Source organism: Phalangium opilio, unplaced genomic scaffold (assembly GCF_054372755.1).
Source record: "Phalangium opilio isolate 3A_F unplaced genomic scaffold, DU_Popi_V2 ptg000013l_1, whole genome shotgun sequence".
Taxonomy (NCBI): domain Eukaryota; kingdom Metazoa; phylum Arthropoda; class Arachnida; order Opiliones; family Phalangiidae; genus Phalangium; species Phalangium opilio.
The window spans coordinates 11,485,118-11,510,846 of NW_028324148.1; the positions used below are offsets into that span (position 1 = coordinate 11,485,118).

The 25,729-nt window shown below is 36.6% G+C and overlaps 4 protein-coding genes and 1 long non-coding RNA gene across 13 annotated transcripts; 4 read left to right on the forward strand and 1 right to left on the reverse strand.

Moving 5' to 3' along the window:
- Nucleotides 1–2,004: 2,004 nt before the first annotated feature.
- LOC149709098 (uncharacterized) lies at nt 2,005–3,950 on the forward strand. Its single transcript, XM_089865004.1, has 3 exons — nt 2,005–2,061; nt 3,289–3,578; nt 3,701–3,950. Exons 1-3 carry the CDS (start codon nt 2,005–2,007, stop codon nt 3,948–3,950), a joined length of 597 nt encoding a protein of 198 aa, XP_089721130.1.
- A 3,685-nt stretch (nt 3,951–7,635) lies between these two features.
- On the forward strand, nt 7,636–23,456 carry LOC149709099 (uncharacterized). Its single transcript, XM_089863234.1, has 7 exons — nt 7,636–8,315; nt 8,377–8,422; nt 17,415–17,491; nt 22,470–22,536; nt 22,603–22,764; nt 23,144–23,280; nt 23,336–23,456. Coding segments are annotated over exons 1-6 (408 nt in total). The 5' UTR covers nt 7,636–8,313; the 3' UTR covers nt 23,198–23,280; nt 23,336–23,456.
- On the forward strand, nt 8,829–15,028 carry LOC149709100 (uncharacterized). Of its 8 annotated transcripts, none has more exons than XR_016381294.1 (4): nt 8,829–8,963; nt 9,098–9,183; nt 9,238–9,346; nt 9,435–10,088. It is a non-coding gene; the product is annotated as an uncharacterized LOC149709100 (long non-coding RNA). The 8 variants fall into 8 exon arrangements; XR_016381295.1 differs by having other exon boundaries at nt 9,274–9,346; XR_016381299.1 differs by having other exon boundaries at nt 8,831–8,963; nt 9,119–9,183.
- On the forward strand, nt 17,943–20,015 carry LOC149709101 (uncharacterized). Of its 2 annotated transcripts, XM_089864539.1 has the most exons (3): nt 18,101–18,133; nt 18,198–18,422; nt 18,491–20,015. In XM_089864539.1, the coding sequence occupies exons 2-3, from the start codon at nt 18,256–18,258 to the stop codon at nt 20,013–20,015; spliced, it is 1,692 nt and encodes a 563-aa protein (XP_089720665.1). In that variant the 5' UTR covers nt 18,101–18,133; nt 18,198–18,255. The 2 variants fall into 2 exon arrangements, with proteins under 2 accessions (XP_089720664.1, XP_089720665.1); XM_089864538.1 differs by having other exon boundaries at nt 17,943–18,422.
- On the reverse strand, nt 19,982–22,109 carry LOC149709102 (uncharacterized). The gene is made up of 2 exons (XM_089864537.1): nt 21,711–22,109; nt 19,982–21,636 (listed from the first exon to the last, which is right to left on the reverse strand). Exons 1-2 carry the CDS (start codon nt 21,999–22,001, stop codon nt 20,035–20,037), a joined length of 1,893 nt encoding a protein of 630 aa, XP_089720663.1. The 5' UTR covers nt 22,002–22,109; the 3' UTR covers nt 19,982–20,034.
- Nucleotides 23,457–25,729: the final 2,273 nt, after the last annotated feature.

A 25,729-nucleotide genomic window follows, 5' to 3' on the forward strand; every position in this document is an offset into this window, starting at 1 on the left:
AGCGCTGAAATGAAATGTTATATTTACCCATTGTTTTCTTTTTTTATCTTTTTTTTTTTGCCTTTAATAATCCGTGAGGTGTTTATGTAAAGGATGAAATAGATTGAAAGTAAAATAAGAGTAATTAAAATCGTTATGTTTAGATTTACAGGGAATCTAAGCTGTCAGTCGGAATTTTTGCTTAATTCTCTTATGGCATGTTTTATCTTTATTTCGAGCGTAATTAGAGTCCAAAATAAATATTTTTTAAAAAACATTGTAGAGAAAATTAGGTTAAACGCGTTTCTGATACTCGAAAAACTCTCAGTGAATATACATTATTAAATTTAACAACAACGTCTGTATCTACTGCTTGGCCATTAAAGCCTCCAAAACCCACTTAGTACCCCATACAATTGGACAAGTTTAAAACTTTCTGCCGTTTACGGATGTTTTTAAGTCGATTAAATGCCTGACTTTATAAGCCATTTCACACTGCATGCGAGAACTTCCCTCGCTATAAGGGGTGTAGTTCAGCATATAAGAACTACACTCCCTGTATTGGGATATGGTTTTCCATGTGAGAACTATCCTCGTTTCAAGTGACTAAATGAATTAACCCATAATCTTCCCTATATATTTCTCAAGAAAATTCCATAGACATTTCCCACGAAAATTCCAAAGACATTTCCCAAGTAAATTCCAAAGATATTTCCCAAGAAAATTCCAAAGATATTTCCCAAGAAAACTCCAAAGATATTTCCCAAGAAAATTCCAAAGATATTTCCCAAGAAAATTCCAAAGATATTTCCCAAGAAAATTCCAAAGATATTTCCCAAGAAAATTCCAAAGATATTTCCAAAGTAATTTCCAAAGAAAAAGGGGCCAATATTCCCCAATTTTCTAAAGAACGCCTTAAGGATTTCCAAAGAAATTTCCCAAGGAATTTTCTTAAGAGTTCTTAAGAAGATTTTTGTAAGGGTTACAAGGCCATGTGTCTGGATCGCTGAGCTTGTCAAATTCCGCTTGGTCACGACACGTGACGTAGAAAGACGAGTGGTTCGCCTTGGGTTCCTTGGGCCGTAGACGGATGCAATATGCGGACTTAATCCCGCAGTCCTCAACTAAAGCCTCAGTCAAATCGGCTGATGTGAAATTCTTGTCTAGGCGACTAACAAAGATAGCCTTTAAAGCTGGTGCTGATGTACGCGCGGCAGAAGCAACCGTTTTAATCCTGGAGTGTGTAACGCCTGAGCCAATTTGAATATCTTGCCTAGGACGCTGTTTAGGCTGTGTGGTGACTAATGACAGACCGGAAGACTGTTGCAAGTGATTAGTCGTTGGAGCACCGGATAGCATTCGCGAGAATAGGGTACTATTAGTTGGAGGCTGAGCGTGATCAACATCACGTGTTGTCGGTATCAAAGGCGGAAAAGCCAACGAGTGATGTGGAAGAACGGTAGGGCGAGACGCCCGTTGATGCATTAAGTTAGCTTCGCGTAACTCTCGATTCTCTTTTTCCAAGGCCATAACTTTGGCGTCAAGACCCGCAATAATGGTCTGGTGTTCGTCTAGTTTGCGAAGAATGAGGTCTATGACAGAATCAGGCTCACGTGTGAGACTATCTCGCTTGAGAAGGTTGTGAAAAGCGTCATGAACGTCATCCAAAGTAAGAGTCTCACGATGGTCTGTCAGTGACGAGCAGTCAGCGGCAAAAGTAATGTTACCAGATTTGATAAAGGAACCAGATGTGCAAGTTGGGCAAGCAGTGGGTGAACCGGTGCAGCATTTGGCATGAGCTCTCCCAGAGCAGTCAGGAGTAGGACATCGAATAAGTTTCTGCGAACCCCAAATCTGGCCTTGACAAAGGAGGCACGGATCCTTAGCCGCAGGCATAATGTCGTCAGTTAGTAAAATACCGTCAAATACCAAGAACTCGTAAAATTTAAGATAATTAGCAAACTGGAGGCAAATTGGAGGTATCTTTAGTGAGGTCTGAGACACAGTTATAGAAAATGCCCCGTCATGAGTCCCGCGGAACAAACAATACAATCTTTCCACAACTATGGCAAACCGCTGCCAGTAGGTAACACCAAAAGACAGCGAAAACACGAAAAATAGTCTAAATTACTGTAAATTAAGTTTAAATACCGTTAACGAATATCAGAAGTGTATAAAATGTTTCCTTTTGTAATATAAACCTGCAATGTTAAAGATAGAGAAATACCAAACACTATTAGCACCGTACGGTATTACCATAAGTGAATCATATATCAGCTCCCTATAAGTACTGGACGTAGGTTATGCTTTTGTAAACAGCGTTTTCTTCCAAGACATCCGAGCCCGCCATCTATAGTTCAGTTTTACAAGTATAGTTTTCCCATTAACCCGGATCTTGAGTTAGGTTAACCTACGGAAGTTCCGGTTGATGATAATGGCTGTCTGACCGCCGTCAGTGTCGAGATTAGTGTGAAGTTTATTATCGCGTTATAATTTTGATTTAGAATGACTTATGTTAGGATCAATGTAACTAATTGCAATGGTTGCATGCCCACATTAAAGAGACCTCTGAACACGATCTATGTGATATTAAAAGCACTTAACCGTATGCAACTAAAAAAACGTTTTGTAAAACTGAAAAATATTGACCAGCATCTTTCGAAAACGGAAAAAGTCAAAGCATTGAAAAAATTCGTCACACTTAAAAATACGAAAACAAATTTCTATGTCGACGCACATAACCTTTAATTAGTAATAAACCGGCCCAACTATCTCCGCTAAAAACCTTTAAATCGATCGGTGGAAGCTTAGCTCAGTGCTGTACAGCACTAGGGATACATTAGAAATATTCTAGCATGATGAAGGCTATTTTGATAATTTGAATTCATATTAATTTCCTTTTCAACACAAGCGTTTAAAAAATACCTATAGACCGCCAATTATTTTTTAAAATCGGAAAAATAAAGTGGACTTCTACTATTATATTCACAACCCAACACTTTGTATGGAACAACTTGTTTCCTTCCGCGCTCTTCTATCTCAAACCTTTCCTCATTGGCTAACAGCCTACCACTTACTTCCGTTTGCTTCGCCCGCTTATTGAAAATTACTTTCGCGCCAAAATCATTCCTCTGGTTTAGTTCACAAATTCGCCGCTGCGTTTCGCATATACCCTTTTCTCTTCAGTGCTAGGAGACAATGCTGGTGCACGGCGATGTTATATCGTCCAGTACTTCTAGGGAGCTGTAATATGATCCACTTCTGGTATTACTATACCGTACTCTTAATTGTCTTACTGTTGATTTTAAGGCATCAACTAGCGACACGTTTAAATACATCGACAAAACTGTGAAATATATTACGCAAACCGATATGGCGTTTGACGACTTCTATTCGGATATGTCTGAAAACGAAGTGTATTTTTTCCTAAAAAATATGTTTGCCGACGCTATTGGAATTATATCGGGAATGGGATTAATTGATAAAATGAAAATTCCGAAGCTATTCATTTCAAAACCAGTTACCCAGTTCTGCATAACGCATCTTAATTCCTTCAAAATGTCAAATGACAGTGACTTTAACGACATTACGGATAAGATGTGAGTATAGCAAAAAGTAAACACTTTCCAAGGGGAGACACGCTAATCGTAAAACTAAAAAGATACTGTTTAAGCCTCTACTGTAAGAAAAACGCATACTTATAGTTTACTATTTGCTATAGGCAAGACTCTATAATGGAGACGCAATGGTTGGACAAGCATCGAAAAGTCAATCAATATCTGCTAGATTTAATTACATGGGTTGAACCACCGGCAGAGATAAAAGCCATTTCATTCAAAGGCGTCGAAGCTCTCTTTCGTGTTTACACGTGTGGAATTGTTTTAGCTGCAATAATATTGTGTTTGGAATTGATTTTCAATTTTCCAATCGCAACTAGTTCTGGTATTGACAATCGTTCTATAGCTTTTTAAGTCGTTTCTTGTATCCATGGTAAACGTTGCAACCTCTTCGTGAAGATGCATTGTCTAAAGTTTTCAATGGCTTAGCCTTCTTAGTTTTTTTCCCTCGCGCCAGAAACAAAGCTAGAGGTAGTGCGAGTCGGATAGTCTCCCGCGTTTAGTGAGCTCGGGCTTCGTCTGGTTTTGCCTTTTGGAGCCAGGGAAATAACCTGAGATTGCGGTGTCCCTAATGTGCGTTGGTTTTTCTGCAAACATTTAACGGTATTGTCTATTATTAGTATAGAAACATTTTAACTACTCAATGCTTTATAAGAAAACAAAATATACTCCACTGAAATTTAACTTTTAACTAATGAACTTGACTCCACTATCAAAGTATCTTCTTATATGTATCAAAAATTTGCACGGTAAATGATAAGAGAGAAATAACTTGATTTTATTCATACATTTTAACTTTTACTTATCCATGTACTATGTTTAGGCTTTAGGAATAAAGTGTGCTAATATTGAATGTTAAAAATATGCCATTTATCCCAATATTATCAGAAGTTAATGACTTCTTATCCTGGGAAGTATTCTACACTAACCCTTTCTATAGTATCCATCCCTGCTAGTCAAAATTTCCTATTTCAATCGTAAAAGAGGGTTGAAAGTTTCCTCCCCACTAGGAAAACTATCTAATCTACTGAAAAAAATTCCACACCGAGAGGCTGTGGCACTCAAACTGTGGGGCGTGTTCAAAACCTCTTCAGCGCCAATCGTTGAAAAGCCGTCTGGCTAGAACTCTATGAAAATCCATTGCAATCCGTGGGCCTAGGACCCCACACTAGTTTGACCGGAATTTCTAGCAAACTCTATTAACAGCTGTTCTTGTCACCGTTTCTGATTCGTTACCTCAAACCTCAGGACACACCTTAAAGTTTCGTTACTTGCCCGCTGCTGACGCGCAAATCAGCCTGCCAGCTCAAAATGAGGGAAACGCCGTAGGTGGCGCGGTGATCGGACCTAAAAAGAAGTTGTCTAACAGAGATGGTTCCGGATATGGTTAGAGTCCAATACTTCCCCGGATAAGAAGTCATAAACTTCTGATATTATAAATAACGAAAGAGGATATAAGATAAGCGACACGTAAGCAAGGTATTTCATCTTGGCATTGGTGCACTACAAAAGTGACTACATTAACGCCGAAGGATGGCGTTTCGAACAGGTGAGAAATCTAAGCGTTGCCGTTAATAGCAAGTAGTGCGTGTAAATGAGCTCCAGTCCTTTCAACTCGCCTAATTAAACTAATGTCGATAAAAAGGTCACTTAAGCCACGTTAACACTAACAGGGAAACTGTTTCGAAGTGATTCCAAAGGCGTCCTCACACATAGCTAACAATGGAGAAACTAATTACAAATGCAATTTCTTGAACTTGCTTGGCGAATCAACGTGAAGCGCGTTTGGAGGTCAGTTTCAAGTATTAAGGGTAGTCTTCAACCTGTGTGAACTTAGCTTTATTAAGGTTCACTGACTTCCGATTAGATTGCTTTTTTCCTTAATTTCATTTTGTTTCGCCTCTGTGCTTTTAATAAAAAGTTGATATTAATAGTTGGAGATTTTTTTTCCTACTGCCCACTAAAGCGTATAGCCGTCAGGCTTTGTGCCTAAGGATGACGTTTCGAAAAGTTGACAAATCTAAGCGTTAATGGCGTACTGGTATAAATGCAGTGCGTGTAAATGAGCTCCAGCCCTTGCAACTCGGCTTATGCAACTAATGTCGATAAAAAGGTCACTTAAGCCATGCTAACACTTACAGGGAAACTATTTCAAAGCGATTCAATAGGCTTTCAAACACAACTAAATAGAGAAATTAATTGCAAATACGGTTTCTCAAAGTTGCTTGGCGAACCAACGTGAAGTAGGTTTGGAGGTTAGTTTCAAGTATCAAGGGTAAGAATAGTCTTCCACCTGTGTGAACTTAGCTTTATTAAGGCTGGCTTATTTCAGATTAGATTGCTCTTTTTCTTAATTTCATTTTGTTTCGCTTCTGTGCTTCTAATGAAAAGTCGATATTAGTAGTTGGAGATTGCTTATGGTTTGCCCATATTTTTCCCGTGAAGTGATTTTTAGTTATTCTGGTAAAGGAAACATCGAAGGACCTCACGCCCAGTCGTATTATTATTAGCTTAAATAATATTGTACTTGGTTCATTTTTTTATCTTTTGGTACTACTTGTGCTGTCGCTGAACCACTCCAGGAAAGATAACGGTTTGTCATTTTATTATTTATTACATCAATTGAAGTCGTCATTTAAGAATACGTTTGCTTCGAGTTTGAGGGTAGAAGCTTGGCTTTTCGTCTACCACAGGGAATTTAAAAATAAGGCTAAAAAAGTAGAAGAAACCAACTGAATTTTTAAAATATTGCCACAGTCAAGATGTAGGAATCGAATATGATTTTAGTGAAAAATCAATTTGTTTTAAAGCATAGCCTGAAGAACTAATTTTCAAAAACAGGAATACAGAAGAAAAAATTCTTTCAATTACATAGTGAACATTGACAATTTTTGGCATATAAATTCAATGTTTGCAGCATTATATAGCTTGAAAATTGAAGACACATCAGAGTAATTCCTTCATATACATGCTAGGAGAAAAGTATCGAACCACATAATGATTGAAATCGAGAGAATTCATTACATTAGTTCACGAATTACAAGCTAAACGATTCAAATACGAAAACAATTTAGTTGGTCTGAGAGATAAAATTTTGAGCCTCACGAACTAATTCTGATTGGCTCCTACCTTTGATAAGGTAAAATTGGTTAGTAGAATGTTAAGCGGCATCTGAGGGGAGCCACAGGAGATGACATTAGCTAAAAGCACCTCCCCCTCCTCCAAAAACTACTTCTAAATTTCCAAGTTTGGACTACAAGGGCATTTGACTGTTTCCAGAAAAACATGGCTTTCTTCGACTCGTAATTTTATCAGGTCATTTTCTGCGTCTTTCTGTTTGAATTAAAGAAAGGAGATGTAGAAATAGTCATGCATATGTATTTGAAATTAGCAACCAAGTGGTTCCCGCGACCTTCGGGCGTCGAACCCGTATGTAAATAAGTTTTCTTTGAATGTTCTGAGCGAATAAACGTGGGGTTGATGGTTGTCCTATACATGTGATTAGCCAGTGAGACATGAGAAAGGAGGAGCGGGCGGTTTAACAAAGTTTAAAGGCCTTCCCCTTAACTTCAATCAGATGGGGTCCATGGCGTCTAAAAGATTAAAAATAAAATAAATCAATATATTCCTGCAGTTTCGGTGAACTTATTACAAAAATGTACGAAAAAACAATACATATCTGCTGCTAATGTTAATGTTTTAATTTTTTTGTCTCATATTTTTTTCTAAAACGGTTTCTGTTATTGATCTACGAAGTAGAAATACGTAAGACTAGTGGAGTTGCCTTACTCGCGTGTGAACCTCCTTCAGCTAATGTATCCCATAAACAAAGCCATTAGTAAGAACTGAATTTTATTTTCTTGAAGGATTCCATAGCATTTTTCGCAACTTTTTCGGCATTTATGTCATTTCTGTTTAAATCTGTTGTCAGTAGAAAGATAAATAATTTTGGTTAAGCTAATAATAAAATAAAAAACGTGTGTAGTATTCGACAATCTCAACCACGGAGAAAGGGGGTAGGCGTCGAAATCTTGAGCAGAACTCTTTCCCGACCCATGATATAATTTCCCACAAAAACTTGAGGATGGGGTGGGTTGAAATAGTGGGGGTCGCATCATCCACATCGTGGTAAACACACGTGACCTAGTTAGCTGGCGCCGTCTGTAGCACCATGGTGGCGAGTTTAATTTAATTGCCTTCTGGTACTTCGTGGCGCGTAGATTTCAACGGAGGAACGGAGGCAAGCTTTTTGTGAATTAGGTCATATTTCACGTATTAATTATTTGAATAAGGGCATATACTGCGTGTATAAAAGCCAAAGTTATTATCTAAAACGATGGAAGCCTGGAACCATGCTGCCACTATATTTTGAATTTGCTAAGTCGAGACATGGTCGAGAGAGGGCGTGATAAATGTAGCCAAAGAACTTAAGCATCATGGTGGTTTTACTACAGTGTGCAAGAATCTTTCCCCATTCCATCCCCCACAGTTTTCTCCCACTTGGGGGTGAAACTTACTACGCATAGTGACCGAGAAAGGCTACTCAATTCGACTCCTCCCCCCCTTTCTCCATGCCTCAACTAACTCCAAATTAAAAAAACGTTTTGGTTGACATAATGTAATTATGTAATAACAGAAACATATAAACGTCGATACTGAAGACAGACAGACAAACGTTTGGAAATATTTCAAAGACTGACTCGTGTAGTTTAAAATAATGTAAGTTAAGAATTATCTGAATTGAACTTAATCTGGATTTAATGTATTTTAAATGTTACAGGTCTAGTTACAATAACACAAATGAACTCAATGTCGGTATCTGCTTGGTAGGTTAATAAAAATAAGATTGTAAATTTTTTTGGTTCAAAATTTTAAAAAATTGTTATGTACCTGTGGAAGAACTAACCATGAATTTATTCATTTAAAATGAATTCTACAGGGCCGGTAGGCCCTTGTAGATATGACTTGATACTCTTTTGTAACGTTAAAGCAAAATTCACATGCTTTTACCATTTTTCCTATGGAGATTAACATGGGGTTTTTCGTGATATTTAGCCACCTCTAACTGAAAAACTAGAGCGAAGTTACTTTTCGGAATACTCTTAATTTAACAATTATGTATTCAAGGTGTGCTATCGGCTAGTTTAATTTAAATCAATTAACTCTAAGTATGTTAATTTTAGTTAATTCTGAAAGTACGTCAAAATTACTTTTGAGTCAGACTATCTAGCAGTAGACGCTGACAGATTACTTTACTATTTCATCCGAGCTTGAGCACCTTTATATGTATTTTCTAATTAACTGTAGCACCCTTAATAAGAAATAGGTCGTTATCAGGTCGAATTTTCGTCTAGAAAAGTAATTCAGGTAAATAATTACAGTTAACAGAGGTTTTTATATCATTTAAAGTAAGTTTTTGAACGTTCTTTACGGCCAAGGCTTAAGTTGTATTTTAGTTTGTCTATGTAATATAGTATTTATATAGTCTTTCCCCTTTCAAGATAAAAAAAGCTCATTTCCAGCTCTGTATTCCAAAAATACGCAGTCTGCTTCGTTTCCTGCTACAAACAAATATATGAGGACTGAGGTATACAGGGTTTCATTATTTGTTAATCTCACCAAAATGCTACTAATTGTGAAGGTGTGTGATATATTTCCTTAAACTAAACCAATGTAGAGGAATTTCCATGTTTACATCAGCACAGATTCTCTCAACGTAACCACGTTGGAAACGGAGAGTTACGTATGAGGTATACTGGGTTTCATTATTTGTTAATGGTTTAGAAATCAACGGTAGTGTTTTCACCCTGTGAAGAATTCAACTTCAAAATATTACAGGAAAGATCACAAAATGTTCAATGTGTTTTCCTACGGCAGTTAAAAGAGTGGTGTATAGGTTACTGGTTAGCGCAGTTCACTCAACATTCTCATTTGAGGACAGGTATACGCGGTTTCATTATTTGTTAATCTCACTAAAATGCTACTAATTGTGAAGGTGTGTGATATAATTCCTTAAAACTAAACCAATGTAGAGGACCAGATTATTCGTTAAAACAATTTTGGTCCTATTGAATCAGTTATACTGTGATGTTACGTTATCATTTTATAAACTATTTGTTACCAACAGTGGATTGTTTAATTCATAAGTAACAGTGGTGCTGGTTAATCCAGGAGGACAGTGTCGTTATATAATTTAATTAGTCAAATAATTTTCATGTTTACATCACAGATTCTCTCAACGTAACCACGTTAGAAACGGAGGGTTACGTTGTTTGCTATTTCCACAGTCCACGTTGCCGTTTGTTTATTGGTTTAAATTGCTATGAATTGTATAGGTATTTGATTTAATTACTGGTATTCAAGCTAAACTATAGAATAACATCATTCATTAACATATTGTATAGATAATCTTTACCACAAACCTAGCACAGGATATGATAAAAATTTAACGCAATGTGTTGGAAATAATAAAAAACTCCTCTAAACATTAGAGTTAAGGTGAATTATTTATTAAAAGTCATTTTATAAGCTTAATGAGCACTGACGACAAGTTAATTTCAACGTAATTAAGTGTAATTAACGTGAAATTAAACCCCGAATGTACATTTTTTTTGGATGAAAACTCAGATAACTCTTAAATGATGTCCTTGATTAAGATTGTATCTAACCAAGCCGTTGGTAAAGCCCCATGTTTTCTCTTTCACACTTAAGCTAATTTAAATTATCTCGAAAGCACCTTAATAGGCGCGAAATTCAAAACTTAGCGTAAAATGAGAATCGAAAACTCCACTAAAAATTGCAATTAAGGTGAAGTATACATTTAAACTCATTTTATAGCCTAAATGTACACTGCCAAAACACAATCCTACGTTAATTTTAACTCAATTAAATATAATTAACGTGAAATTAAACCAAAATATACATTTTTGGATAAAATCTCAAATAACTTTTAAATAAACTGTTTAAACTACCCAAAAGTTTAGGGTACCATAATGATGAATATATGGCAAAAATATTAAACTGCACTAAACATTGCAAATAGGGTAAAAAATTCAAATAAATTTTAAGCTTAATCCACTCTCACGAACCATGCTCAAATTAAGATTAAAACATCACAAGTTTTTCGTACAGCCACAGTAGTTTCCTATTTCACTTTCAAATTAATCTAAATGATCATTAAAATACATCAAAAGCGCATACATTAAAATTTTAGGGTAATTGCAATTTAAGTTAATATTTTATTGAAACTTTTATTATAAAATAAATCCACACAAGATAAACAAGATAAGCCGTTAAATTAAACTCAATCAAGTATAATTAACCTAAGAAAAACATTAACATGTACAAAAATGGGCCAAGCCTCGCTTCGTGCCCTCTCCGCCCTAAAAAGTTCTGAGATCCCATGTAGAGCCAAGTCTGCCTTTTGTTCTCATTCAATCGCCAATTGAACAATTATGTTATAAATTAAGTCCTTTTCCTAATTAATAACCAATCTTCTTTGACTCTATCATTATTATACATCTTTGTTCGTATCAAAAAGATCGTGACTTGGCAATCGCAAGTAAGTAATATTAAAAGGAAGTCGAAGGGATATTCACTAAATCGTTTATGGTCGAGGGGATATGTACAAGTTTATAAGATGAGTCATGCACAACCCTATGTACAAATTATATGGTGAGTTATGCATAACCCTATTTACAAGTTTATAAGGCGAGTTATGCATAACCTTATGTACACCTGCGCTTGCCAAGTCACGATATTTTTGATACGAACAAAGATGTATAATAATGATAGAGTCAAAGAATATTGGTTATTAATTAGGAAAAGTACTTAATTTATAACATAATTGTTCAATTGGCGATTGAATGAGACCAAAAGGCAGACTTGGCTCTACATGGGATTTCAGAACTTTTACGGCGGAGAGGGCACGAAGCGAGGCTTGGCCCATTTTTGTACATGGTAATGTTTTTCTTAGGATCTCACTTCTTTTTGTAGACCCTCTCGTTATACTTCGGTAGTTATATTAAAACAAGACCCTCTCGTGGTACTTCGTTTGCCAATATAATCGCTAACGTTTGTCCATATTTACGCTGAATTACCCCTTTCGACCCGCAGAGAATATGCAATAAAGATTGTACGCGATATCCTAATAAAAGAATGTAGCATCAGTTACGACACATTTCTATTAAACTACTACTCCTATTAGCTTTAATATATATTTAACTTTCGGTTAACTTTGGACCATTACGTCCTTTCATCAAGAACACACACTATTTCTGTTGAAAAGACGGCAGCGCCATCTAGTTTTAAAATAAAGATCTAAAGAACAATTTTATAAAAAATTCGGGATGTTTTAATTTTTCTGTGCTTTATAAAATAAATGAAAACTAAATCCTGAATTTTAAGTTTCTATCTCCTCTAGAAGTACCTTAGAATTTTGATGATCGGTGAGTGAGTGAGTGAGTGACAAAATAAGGTAAATTTCACCTGCGATATTTCGAAAAGCATATAGGGTAGGAACTTGAAATTTGGAAACAATAGCTAGGATTGACAGTCCTCGCGGCAAGCAAAATTTCAGACTTTCACCTATACCCATCACGAAGTTACAGTGGGCTTAAAAGTGCCACGAGTTGCTTCGAGAAAAGGATGTCAGTGCTCGACTTGGCTGGGAGCACGGCAGTGCTCCCAGAATGTGAAAGATTCGTGTTTTGGGTAAATTCATGGATACCTTATAATTAAACTAACAAATCTTTCACCCAGCCTCCATTTTCCTGTTTAATTCTTACGATTAATTAAATTGTCATTTAAAAGCTTTTTTCCCCATTTTGAAAAGAGAGCCATTGAAAAGGCGTGATATTTAAAAGTTTTGGGGCAAAGTAGTGATTGTTCTGCAAGAGTCAAACAGTCACTCCTCTAAAGTTTGCAGAATTTCTTGTTCAAACTCGTATAATAAACTGAAATAACACTAGTAAAAGAAGATAAGCCGTTAATTTCAACTTAATGATCATATTTAATTAAAATTAATCGAAAACAACAGGTTTTTTTTGGGTAACTATAGATAACCCTTAACTGAAATAACAAAATAAGATTAAACTACGCCAGTTGTTCTTTCAGCCTAAATGTTTTCCTATTTAACACTAAAATTAATTACATTATCACTATAATGCATTAATAGGCTCCAAACACAAAATTTTAGGGTAAGGAATGTGTCAAAATGAAACTTTTCCATTTAAATTTTAATATATCATTAGCATAGTTCGCCAAATCACCAGCAACAATTTAATCTGGCAACATTCAATGTAATAATGTTGCCAATAAAACAAGGGCGTCTAGCCCATAACTAAGCCATATCACTAGCCATCTCTCGCTATCCCTAATTCAATAAATTTTCTTCTACTGAAATACCACCTAGCATACCAGTCAAGTGGGGGGAGCAACAGAAAATTTTAAAGCACAGTCTTACGATAAGTCTTGGAATTTGGGCCTCAAATTACAACCTCTAATCGAATCCGTTTGGTACACATCAACGTCAACGTAAATGTTCAATGTGATTACCATTGTGGTGCAGGCACTCTTCATCTGTCCATGTCTTTCAATTACTTTACTAGCAACGAACTCATGACGCAGGAAGTCCAAGTAAATGCCTTCAGAGATTTTCTTATCAAGAAAAAGGGTCCGATAATTTGGTTTCCAAGAATGCCCTCCCAAAAATGCACGTTATGAAGGTTTAAGGTACCATCCTTAAATAGCCTCGTCAGAGAACAGTACCTTTCTAAAAATAATGGATCGGCTTCAATTAGTTCACGCAAAGGTTTTGCCGTTTTGGGTAATCCTCGTAAACATCATGTTCAATTTTCCCTGGTTTGAATACACTGGCATTTTGCTAAAAGACGAGACTAACTAATTAAATTCGGTCCTAACTGCTACGTAACGACGATTAGTTTTCACTACGGCCTTTTTTCTCGGTTCCTCAGACAACTCGGACCTTCTGCTTCAAAGTCATTCCCAAAGAAACCTTTATGTTTTCTTTATTTTGTTCATAGTTTAAGGTTAGGGGGCCGACCTTTATTACAATGGTTTCTTTTTTCGGTATTTGTGCCTTTTTAACAGGCGTATTGTTAAAATTGTAACACTACAGAAATTGTATTTCAAATGGGACCGGCAATACCGCAACGCTGAGCCGAAAAACTGGATGGTAATTGTTTGGACCTATAGGGTCAGGACATTGGAGGACCAAACATACCGTGGTGTCACGTGTCGAATGTTAAAGCGACCTTCACCACTATACATACTATGACCTGCTGCTCAAGCTGACAATCTTTGAAAACTCAACTTTGAGGAACTTCCGGTCTTTTTAGATATAAAGGGGCTTTCAGTGTCGCTAAGTAGTAGAATTACAGTAGTTGGTCTCGTTTCCTAGCAAAATGCCAACTTATTCTAACCAGGAAAAATTGATTAGCAAGTTTATTTTGGGTGAAGGTCGCGGTAACATTCAACCATAGAGAATTTTACACATGTGTAAAATTCTCTCTGGTTCAACTAAAGGTAGTGCTTTATGCCGAACGGTCTCCACACCGACATTTGGGTGCGAGGACTTTCGTCATTTCGATAGTGCAAGATCGTGAACGTAGAAGAGACTGTATAGTCTGTAATGAGGATACAGACTTTGACATCGTAGAAAGTTTTGAAGCCAATCTCATGCTTGTAGTAGAGCGGTGGAACAAGAAGTTGCACTAAGCCATTCTACTGTTCGTGCCAGTTTACAAGGGCATTACTACAGGCATAATCATATCCCCCTACATCAAGCCTTAACGGACGAGAAGTACCTAAGACGGCAATACCATTAGTCTTGCCATGCGTCATGAGTTTAGTGGTTGCAAATGTAATGCAAGACACGGACAGTCATCTGGAAGAGTGCCTCAACCACAATGGTAGACACTTCGAATATTTACGTTGAGTTGTTTACTAAACAGTTTAGAGGTTGCAATTTGAGGCCCAGGTTCTAAGACTAATCGTAGGACTGTGCTTTAAAATATTTTGTTGCATTCACGCATATTCTCCTGTATTCTTTGTGTATCTTGCCACTCGTTGTCACTTAAATACAATAAAACATGAATTCTAAACATTTATTTACACCCTGTATAATTTAGCACGACATCACCCGTTGGCAGTATTGGGGGTTGTACATAAAGGAAGCTGTTGGTCTGATCTCGACAACACTGTATATGTATACAGTGTACGAAACAAATATTTTTCTTCCATATTTCAAATACCGTCGTTTTTAAACTTTTCATAAATAAAGTACAACACAATATGCTTATATAGACATCGTCTTCAAGCTCTTCTACTCATGATGCATTTCCTCAAAAATTCTCATTGATATATGTTTAGAGTGTACACAACAAATAAAAAAATTTATTCTACATTTCAAATACTGTCATTTTTGAACTAACTTCATATATAAAGTACAACATTATATGCTTTTCGAAAACTATGTTATTGGATATGAGTTCATATAATTAACTATACTTAAGTACTTCTTTAAGCTATTAGAAATAGATCAACCCCAAATGTATGTCGGTAGAAAAAACATGAAATTATTCAAATTTTAATTACATTAAGACTGAAGGGACAGATATTATAAAAAAACGTCTTGGTTTGGACCAAGGCCGAAAAAACAAACGATATGTCTGAGGTTTATCAGTTGACTGAAGTTTCAGATATTGCAATTTCTTTTTAAATTACTTTTATTCCTTTAATCCTTAATCAATATTTAATTCAATCAACTTATTTTTACTGTTAATCGATCTATTCCCTCTAAATTAATTTCAAAAATTACATATCTACGCTTTTTCAAGAATAATTCCATTTTCCGAAAACATTTTATCATGAAATTAATTATTTTGAAGGGATTTCGTGTCGATGATTACTAAGTTGGAAGCACAGTTTTAATTCTTGTTGCCTTGACAAATTTTCAAGTTTGCACCAAAAAAGTTTAAATCTGTTGTAAGTTGCTGGGAAGACTGATGTCAAGAAATTATGATAAAGAATTTATTTTGCTCAAACTAATTTATAAACTTATGTTGTCTACTTAAGACAAAGCAACAGCCTCGGTCCTGTCTTGTTTCTTTTAGTAGGTAGCTCTCCTTTTATGCACTGGAAAAATATGATATCGGTGTAAATATAACCAAAGGAAAGGGTAAAGTTTACATAAAAAGAAATACTTCTCAGTTCCGATGACTTGTTATTTCCTGAGGAAATAAAATGGTTGAACACATCATACCTTACCAGAACTGCCATGGACCGATCGTACACAAATTACATAAGGAGAAACTAAAACACTGGGGCGATGCCGCCATTGGGGTCTTCTCCCTCTCGCTTAGAAGCACCGCTAGAGGCAGTGCGAGTTGACTTTCCTCCCGCCTGTAGTGAACTTTGGCACCGTCTGACGATGGCCCTTGGTGCAAGGAAGAATACCCCAATGGTCTCCTCGCCCCTGTGTGTTTTCGGAAATGGTCTCTACGCCTGATAAAATCATTCCGCGTAATACGTAACCGGTGTACAACTGTAACGCCAACAATGTAGTAAGGGGTGATGACGTTCCAAATCTAGATTGAGTTATGGCCAAGAAGCTTTGAAGTTCGGAGAGGGAAACTGCAGTGCAACCTTTCCTTCATAGTCGCGACAAAAAAATGTAACATTTCGATATTCGAAGTTAAATGTATAAATTCGCGTCCCCAATATATGCATCCACTATCAAATATTTACATTTTCCTTTCGAGTTATATCAAAGATCGCTTGCTCTTTTTAGACACTTCGTATAATATTTCAAATATTCAATATTCGTCACCCAACACGTACTCCCTTCAAAATAATTAATTTCATGATAAAATGTTTTCGGAAAATGGAATTATTCTTGAAAAAGCGTAGATATGTAATTTTTGAAATTAATTTAGAGGGAATAGATCGATTAACAGTAAAAATAAGTTGATTGAATTAAATATTGATTAAGGATTAAAGGAATAAAAGTAATTTAAAAAGAAATTGCAATATCTGAAACTTCAGTCAACTGATAAACCTCAGACATATCGTTTGTTTTTTCGGCCTTGGTCCAAACCAAGACGTTTTTTTATAATATATATCTGCATTGACTAGTTAAACTACATATTCAGGGATGGGAGGGGCTTAGTTTGAGTGACGTCAGAGAATATCCGGCCTTTTGTTTTTAAACCTAAAGCTCTTGTCATGCGAAAGGCTAATTATGCATGTAAACTGATCAACTATCGCATTAATTTTACCTCCAACAGCAGGGAAAAAAACCAACAAGACCAATTCTCACCATTTCAGATGTTGGTAGTTAATTTTCAACCGTTTCATTTTCTTTATGGCCAAGGCTTAGCAACTTACCAACAGTGTTCAGTTTTAGATTAGGAAAAACATTGTACGCACTTAATATAATTTCTTTAAAAGATCAATATCACCTTCGGACATCGTGTTGAGATATATATTCACGTATCGGCAATCATTTTTAATATTCAGTTAACGCAGTTTTATAAACCTAACCGAAAATTGTATCCCTCACATTTTGTTAAACTGGTCGTCTGCTGTTCGAACTTCCATGTGTCTCGATTTTGATTGGCTACCGCGATGACGTTAAACGCGTTTGTAATAGAAAAGGTCCCTCCCATCCCTGAATAATATTATAGAAAGGTCTCTCCCATTCCTGAATAATATAATAGAAAGGCTAATGATACACATATATATTCATGTTAATGAATAAATTCATGTCTAATGTCTCTGTTATATTTTTGACTATAGGAAATGCAGATCATAAAGTTCTCAAAGGCCACGGCAACTTTGTTATTTTCACATATTGCAAGAGTGCATAATATATCGTAAGTATTATCATTCACAGTGAGAAAAAAAAAACAAAAAATTGAAATTCTGGGGTTCCCAATATGAGGTTAACGACGCAAACTGCAAGCTTTCTATCTACCTTCTCAGGTTGACCAATCAACGGTCTACTTTAGAATTGATTTAGTATCTTTTAGGCCTAATATTGGAAATTTTAAAAATTGATAATAATTGATAATAACATTAGTCTATTCAAAATGTTTTAATGCGTTTTACCATTTACTTTTGGTTTTACTGTTTCTGAAGTTTTTCAGCCTGGTTTGTTCTGCAAAAACGAAGAAATCCATTTGATTAAGGGAAAAACTGAAAAATATTTCACTCTGACAGGCATTGGCTAAGCTACCTTTTTGAGGGGTCTACGACAATTTATTATTCACCCTATCCATTCTCTGTCGGTTTCATTGCAAACAATTTTAAAATTGTCCCAATACACCACTTCGATATTCCGATTTGCGCATGCCCGTGCTCGAAGCGCCACCAGCCATCAAGTATTGAAACTGGTACTTATTAAGGGGTGAAAAGGGGGAAAGATTTCGCTTCCGGTGGTGAGGATTTATAAATAAAAATGGCGCTTGCCACGCATAGTTGGGCTAATGTCGACTGGTCCATTAAAACTAATAAAGGTTGGACGAAATCACTTGAAACCTTTCCTGGAATAACGCAAGATGTTTTCGACGAATATTTTAGTGATCCAACCAAAAAAACGAAAGGTTTTCGGTTTTTTAAAGAGAAATATGTACAAAAAATGTTCATGCATCCTAAGCCTTTGCCTAATAACATAGACAAATTTCAAGCTTACGCTATCCAGGCGTGCTGTCTTGCATCTATGAAAAGCGTGAACTATAAAATTTCACTGGGCATAAAGCGAGAGGGGAACCTTATCGTGTATGCACACTGTAACTGTCCAGCTGGGTGAGTTTTATCTTTTTTAGGAACAAACCTTTGAGCATTTTAAAATATATATTTCTGTATAATAACAGCAACGGCGCAAAATGTCACCACATTGCAGCAACACTCTATGCTTTAATAAATATATCAGGAAGACAATTAAATGAAATTCCTGATGATGTAACTTGCACAGAACAACTTTGCAAATGGATTCAACCTGGTGGGAAAAGTCACGCTCGCTCATGGCAAAACATTGAAATAAAGAAGCGTATTCCTGGGAAAACCGAAAGAGAGAAGAACAATTTAAAAACTACTTTCGATCCTAGACGTCTAAAAGATAGAAAACCCGATGAGGAGGCTCGACAGCAACTATTTGAAAGTGTTAAATTATGTAACCCACTATGCCCACTAATCACACACTACGAGCTGGATGTCAATATTAGAGCTGGAATGGCTATCTCTACATCACCCTCTCTAGATTCAACATCACGTTCAAATTTATCCACCGCTCTTGGATTATCAGTAACATCCGCGTCATCTTCCTCTGCGACACGACCCTCTACAAATTTTCATTTGTCTCAAGTACAGTCAACACCAACCAAAAGTCGTGAATCATTTGTACCATTCCTTACTTCAACACCTGCCTCATGTTCAACACTTCCAAGATATTCAAATTCTCCACAGACTAACCCAACACCTCAACAAAGTAATCCTTTACAAACTCGTATTCAAAACAGTCTTAATATTGAAGCAATAGCTATTTATGGGAAAACATTCCGTCAAGATGTTAACAAGTTTGTGAGACTCAATTACCCTCTTCTTTCCTTGGAAGCTAGACAAGCCATAGAATTTAAAACGAGAGATCAAGGAGACAGCAAATATTGGAAGGAGGAGAGGGTGAAATTAATGACCGCTTCAAATTTTGCTTCATTTTCAAAATGCCAGACCAGCCCAGATAAAAGGTTACAAAGTCTACTTTATGGATCTGACACATTAAGCAATATTCCCGCAATTCGACATGGGAAAAACATGGAATCTGTAGCAATTTTAAGTTACACCAACTTCAAAAGCCACGAAGGAACTCCAGTCAGAGTTTCAAAAAGTGGATTGTTCATCCACGCGCAATTCCCTTTTTTAGGAGCGTCACCTGATGGCCTAGTTTATGAGTTTCTAACAGAAGAGAGTGGTTTATTGGAGGTTAAGTGCCCCTATTCAAAGAAAAGTGCTAAAATAGAGGATTGCTTGAAATCTGGAACTTTTTACCTAGTCAAGAAAAATGGTAGTATAACGCTAAGAAAGACTCACAACTACTTTTACCAAGTTCAGGGTCAAATGATGGTCACAGGCTTAAGCTGGTGTGATTTTTATGTTTATAATGGGTGTGAAGTTGGCGAGCAAATATGTATTAGAATACAACGTGATTATGATTTCTGTGATAATTTACTGAAAAGCCTTTGTTACTTTTTCTTATACGCTTTTATTCCTGAAAAAATCCTAAGACGTGTACAACAAAAATTACCCTTGTTTCTCTGTGATGGTGAGAAGTATATACCATATAAGAAAAACGTACAATTAGACATATTAGGCGAGGTAAAATCTATTTATTTATCATGTTAAGAACAAAATTGCCAATAAACTAGTCATCTGTTACCGAGGAATTATTCATTTCTCTTACTAATGGTGGGGAAAAATTTGTAAGGTAAGCACATACTGCAACAATGTTTTCAGCTATATCAGACATAGAAAGGGGAATGGGGCTGTCAAAAATATGGTAAGCCTTAATGCGACGGATTGCTCGCTCAACGTGCACCCTGACTTTAGCTATACTTTTGGTTTTAAGAACATCACCGGTTGGCATTTGAGGATTCCGGCTCGCTCTAAAAAGTGGGGGTATATTCAACGTTACCCCTTTCGGGAGAAGGCTCTCTATCTCAAATCCCTTATCAGCCATAATGTCATCAGGTTCTGACAATAGGCTCATCAGCTTACTGTCATCAACGATAAATTTATCTGAACACGCACCACCATAAAGTTTAGAAACAAAAGTAACGGCATTTCCTGGCGAAATTCCAATAAGGCATTTTAAAGTGTTGTAATTCTTGTAGTTAGAAAATGTACATCGCTGCGCAGATATAGATGATGGTCTCTCTACTCTGAACTCTGTACAATCAATTATTATACGAGTATTTGGATATTCGTGAAAGTATGCAGGCATAGTCGCGTATATAGCTTCCCTCGTAGGGAATGGAAATAAATCTAGAAGCTCAAAGTGCAAAAGAGATATCCAAGTAGTTAGTATTGTGGAGACCGTGCTTTCTGACATGGAAGATATTCTTGCCAGTTCCTTCAGTGGCATGCCCAACCGTAATCGAACCATTACCAAGAAAAATTCATCTTCCAAATCCAAATGTCGTTTATTGCCTCTCTTGCAGCTAGAACTATCATAATCTTGTTTAGTTTTCTTTCCATTCCAATACTGCATGACTTTGGCTTTCTTCTTTAGGTAAGTCAGAAATGACTCCAAAGTTCCATAATTTATGAAACCAGTGTAGAAAGCACAGACCTCCGGATTTCCTTTTATAAATGATATATTTAACAGTTGCTTTCTCAGCTTCTCAGCGTAAAATTTCCATTTTTCCTTATTTTCATTCAAACTATCCACTTTGGTTTTACTTTCTTTAAGTTCAGATTCCAACTTCTCAGACTTAGATTTCAAATTCTTTAAATCAATCTCAAGCTTTCCGTGTCTTAATTCATCTATTTCTTTATCTTTTTCAGCTAATTTTAATTTTAATTGTGACACCGTTTCTTCTAATTCTTTATCTTTTTCAGCTAATTTTAATTTTAATTGTGACACCGTTTCTTCTAATTCTTTATCTTTTTCAGCTAATTTTAATTTTAATTGTGACACCGTTTCTTCTAATTCTTTAACCTTATTTGCATTACCACAGTTGCATCCCTCCTCACTAACACTCAGCTCCAAAGAAATACTTTTATCGATTTTACCGGAACTGCATTCATTAGGTGTTGCTAATTTATTGGCCAGTTTAGTGACAAGTTTTGTGACTGATATTGCTTCTGATTCACCTGTCGAATCTTTACTTATCGTCGTTGTTTGAGTAATCTCTCCAGATGCTTCTGGATTTTCTTTAAGTTCTTCATAGCCAATGTCTTTTCCTGCCTCGTCATTTTCAGTGACATCAGCGATAGGCGTCAAGATTTTTCCCGTTGATGGCGCCTTAAGTTGAATACAATTAACGCAACGGCTGTGTACTAACAACCATTATCATTTATATAATTAATTTAGCTTACCCCTTTATCAAGTAGCGATGGGAAAACAGTTGGATAGACTCCTTGTTTTAAAATCTTGTTTTTAGAGTGGAGCAAAGGCTTAAAATCGATCCTAGTGAAGTGAGCCGAACAAACTTTCGAATATTTACGGCGATTTAATACCGTTTCACCAGAATGTGATATTATATTATTGACCCACAATTGGCATAAACTCTCATCAGTAGGGAAAGAATGCCACGATAATCCTTTATTTTTAATAGATTTGTTTTTGCACCGTGGAACCACGCAATAATAACCTCCTTCCTCCGCCATTTTTAACTTTTTTTCGTCAGTACCGGAAACCACAGCTCTAACCGCTGCGCGCGCACTGCCCGGTCTGCCCCCAAATGTTTTCTTCCCTGCTTAACTTCATAACTAGTAGTTCGCCCCTAGCCCACTATGGCGCCAAATGTTTTTCTCCCAGTTGTCTTGCTGTGTGATGAGATTAGTTCTCTAGCCTTTTCATAGAAGCCATTTTCCAATCTTTGTTGGTAGATTTCACTAGAGGGGGAGAGAATTCTCTCCCTCCTTCCCACCTGCATACAACTTTAATGCAGTGAAGTCAGGCCAAGTTAGTCAATTTCCGGTTCAAAATCAGATGAGCCTTTTACTCTTTGGTCTTTTGTTACTCTTTATGCTCACCAATGGTCTGCGGTGAAAAATATCACGTCATAAACTACAAATTTTGACTGTTTTTAAAGGTTTTTTTCTTGAGTGTAATTTACAAGACATTTTTTACAGCGTTAAGACTACGGAGATGTTAATGGATGATATGATTGACGAAAACGGTCAACTCAAACCGTTCGAGGTTATTCAATAGGTCTACTCTATTTTCCAAGATCCAAATTGTATCTAACAGAAATTTTTAAAACAGGATATCGATGTGTTCTACTATCCAACCGATCTCGAGGAAGTTGCAAACTATCGAGGATGGTTTCCTTCGGCTTTGCACCTCGAATGTGACTCGCACATTCTAAGTGGACCTCCAAAAGGCGTAGACTTGTATTCTGTTGATTTCATCAAAGCCGATAATTGGGTTAGTTTTTAAAATTCGACACAACAAGATCTGAGAACGTTCAAAAATAGAATTGGCATGTGGTGCAGTGCTCTGAACCTTTTCCCCTGCTACTCCCGGTTCCTTCCTTCATTCATCGCCCCGCCCCAATTGGGAAGCATATAACGATGCCCAAGAAGGGGCCTAGCCACTTCTCACTCAATTTAGAGCCACTTCACATCCGTTGATGTACATTTATTTCCGATCATAGCCCTAAACCTTTTTACGCCATTATATTATCTTATAAATCTTAAGTTTCAGTTTACGGAAACCAAATATAACTTCTCTTACGTTCTGAGGTTCTATTTGTTTTCTTTTTAAGATATAGTAGCCTATAAAAATTAATATCTATTATTTGAAGGTGTATTTGCTGGTTTTTTTTATCAATATTTGCTGTCTCTGCTCTTACAAATGAATGGAGAAAACATCTCAAGAAGGACTGGACAACTTCCTTTTTTGAGCAAATTTGGGATATTGCGTCCACGTTTTTCTTTGAACGTAAAGAGAACACCGACACTTTGGTTCCAGTTGTAATCTTATTCTTCCTCTCTAGCCCTTCAAAGGCAGTCAAACAGCATTTATTGGCGAATGGCTTTTGGAGCTTGGATTTTAGGCATTTCCGTTCTTTCTATTTTGGTTTCTTGCAATTTCAAAACGGAAGCATACAGCAAAGGATATGTCTACATAAACAGCCTCAATGAGTGGAAGGACAAATCAAATTCTTCGTTATGGACGCTGAAAGGACAGCCAACGTACACCTTTATACATCGATGGGTAAAAAAAATATCTTTAGTCTGGCATCCCGTCTACTCATTTAGGAAGGGCTTCGTTTCTCGTGCATAGCTCAGAGGCTTGAAGTAGTACAGCCTGTGTTATCAGTTTCCTCCATTGAGTGGTTACTTTGCCTTATACATGGTTTACCGCATGTCTCTTCGGTTGCCAACTTTGAGTGATTAGTTTCCCTACATGGACAATTGCTCATGATGTTTCACACAAATTTTCTCTCCTGCGCTTAGTTAAATTTCAGCAGCTCCTCGCAACCTTCTAACTGCTTAATAAATAGATCCGAAGGCATAAGAGCATTAACAAACGAAACTTACTTAGGTACCCAATGAGGCAACTAAAAGACGTTTTATGTATGGCGAATCAATTGATGGTCTTGATCCGCAACATTATCAAGACATTTCTCAAGGACGCCGTTCCGCGATATTGGATACTTATTACCTAACGTGTTGCTTTTCTTTCTTGGAATATGACGACGAAATAGCTCATCGAATCTATTTCAGTAAATCCATGATTAAAACCCTGAAAGTCATTCTACCATTCAGCGACAGAGCCAGAAAAGAGGGAAAGTTTATCGAGATGGTCAATTCAGAGTAAGTTTACAGTTTTGTGCAGCATAGACATTAAAAGGAATATTAACAAGACTCTAGGCGCATAGTACTGTACCATAAATAATATTCTATGAATAACTCAACTTAATATGCTAAAGTCGAATTAAAACTTCTTACAGAATAACCATGTTCTTTGAGACCAGCCCACTACATTACGAATTCCGGAAGCCATCCTACAAGATTGACTTGATCAAGTGGACGAAACCCGTGAAAGAGATTTCACCGATATCGTTCAAAGAAGTTGCAGTCTCATTTCGAATGTTATTCAACGGATTAGGCCTTTCTGCAGCGGTTCTCTCAATTGAAATAGGAATCTTCTTATTTAAACGCTATTTGAAATGCAAATTCTAACACAACTAAGGATTCAAAAGTGTGTCCTAAAGGATAGCCATCCATTATCCACGTTACTTTATCTTTATCCATACTCGAAAATTATCCACAGAACTTACGTGTTAAATCTTATTATAATCCACAAATTTGTTTATAAATAATCGGTTATCCACCAATTTGTGGATAATGGATAGAAAATGCCGAGCTCTATAAATAACATATCACATATACCAAGAGTTAATAATATGTTAGCTCCCTATAAGTTACTCAGGCAATTCATTTTTATACTCCAGCGTTTTCTCCCGCGCCGCCGGCTTCCCAATTATATGCGACGCTCTGCGGCCGCCACGTGAACGAAAATCTTATTTACTCTTCTTTCCGGTTTTTCCCCGGAAGCGCGTATAGTGGAAACTAGCAAATGATATCGGAGCTATTTAAGCAGCCGAATATTTCGCTCAGTAGCCTCGGTTAAGAAAACAGTTAAGAGATCAGAGGATTGGATTTAGCTGTTGTAGAATTTTCTCGTTTCAAGTAACAATAACAACTCTTATCTTTAGCATTCTTTATCAATATCGGCAAATTGCATTGAGTTCCTGCTTTTTTTTTGTCTCAGTACTGACAGAAACGCCATGATTTAATGTTAAATTGTTAAAAAATAAACATTCACGACTAAAACACTCCCTTGGTGAAAAAGCAGCCGACGACTCGAGGTCGAGGAGCCGTACGAGCGAGATTTGTTTTTGGACAAGAGAGAGCGCTACATTCGGATTTTTTCCCGCGCGGGCGAAATGAGAAGAAATCGCTGGATACATTACGCCTATGGAGCCTGAGTAACTTATAGGGAGCTAACATATTATTAACTTATGCATATACTCAAGGCGTATCAACCTAAAAATTTCTAACGTAAATTCCGAGTACCCATCAAATTTTTCATGATCGATTCTCTGGAAAATAGTTTCCATGCACCGGGAATGTACTTATTGTTTTGAGGCCGATATGGGCAAATGACCTCTTGGGTGCGAGTCATAAACATAAACCCCTTTCTCGTAACGGTATACAAAGAGACATTTCTCATTTTAATCAATGTAAAGTAAACAGTTTATGCTTGGTTTTTGATAACCCTGTCAGAAAGGTCATGGAAACGTAGAATAACGAGGTCTAACAGTGAGTTTGACCATGAAGTCCATATAAGACCTATGCCACCTTTGATTTCCGTGAGCTAC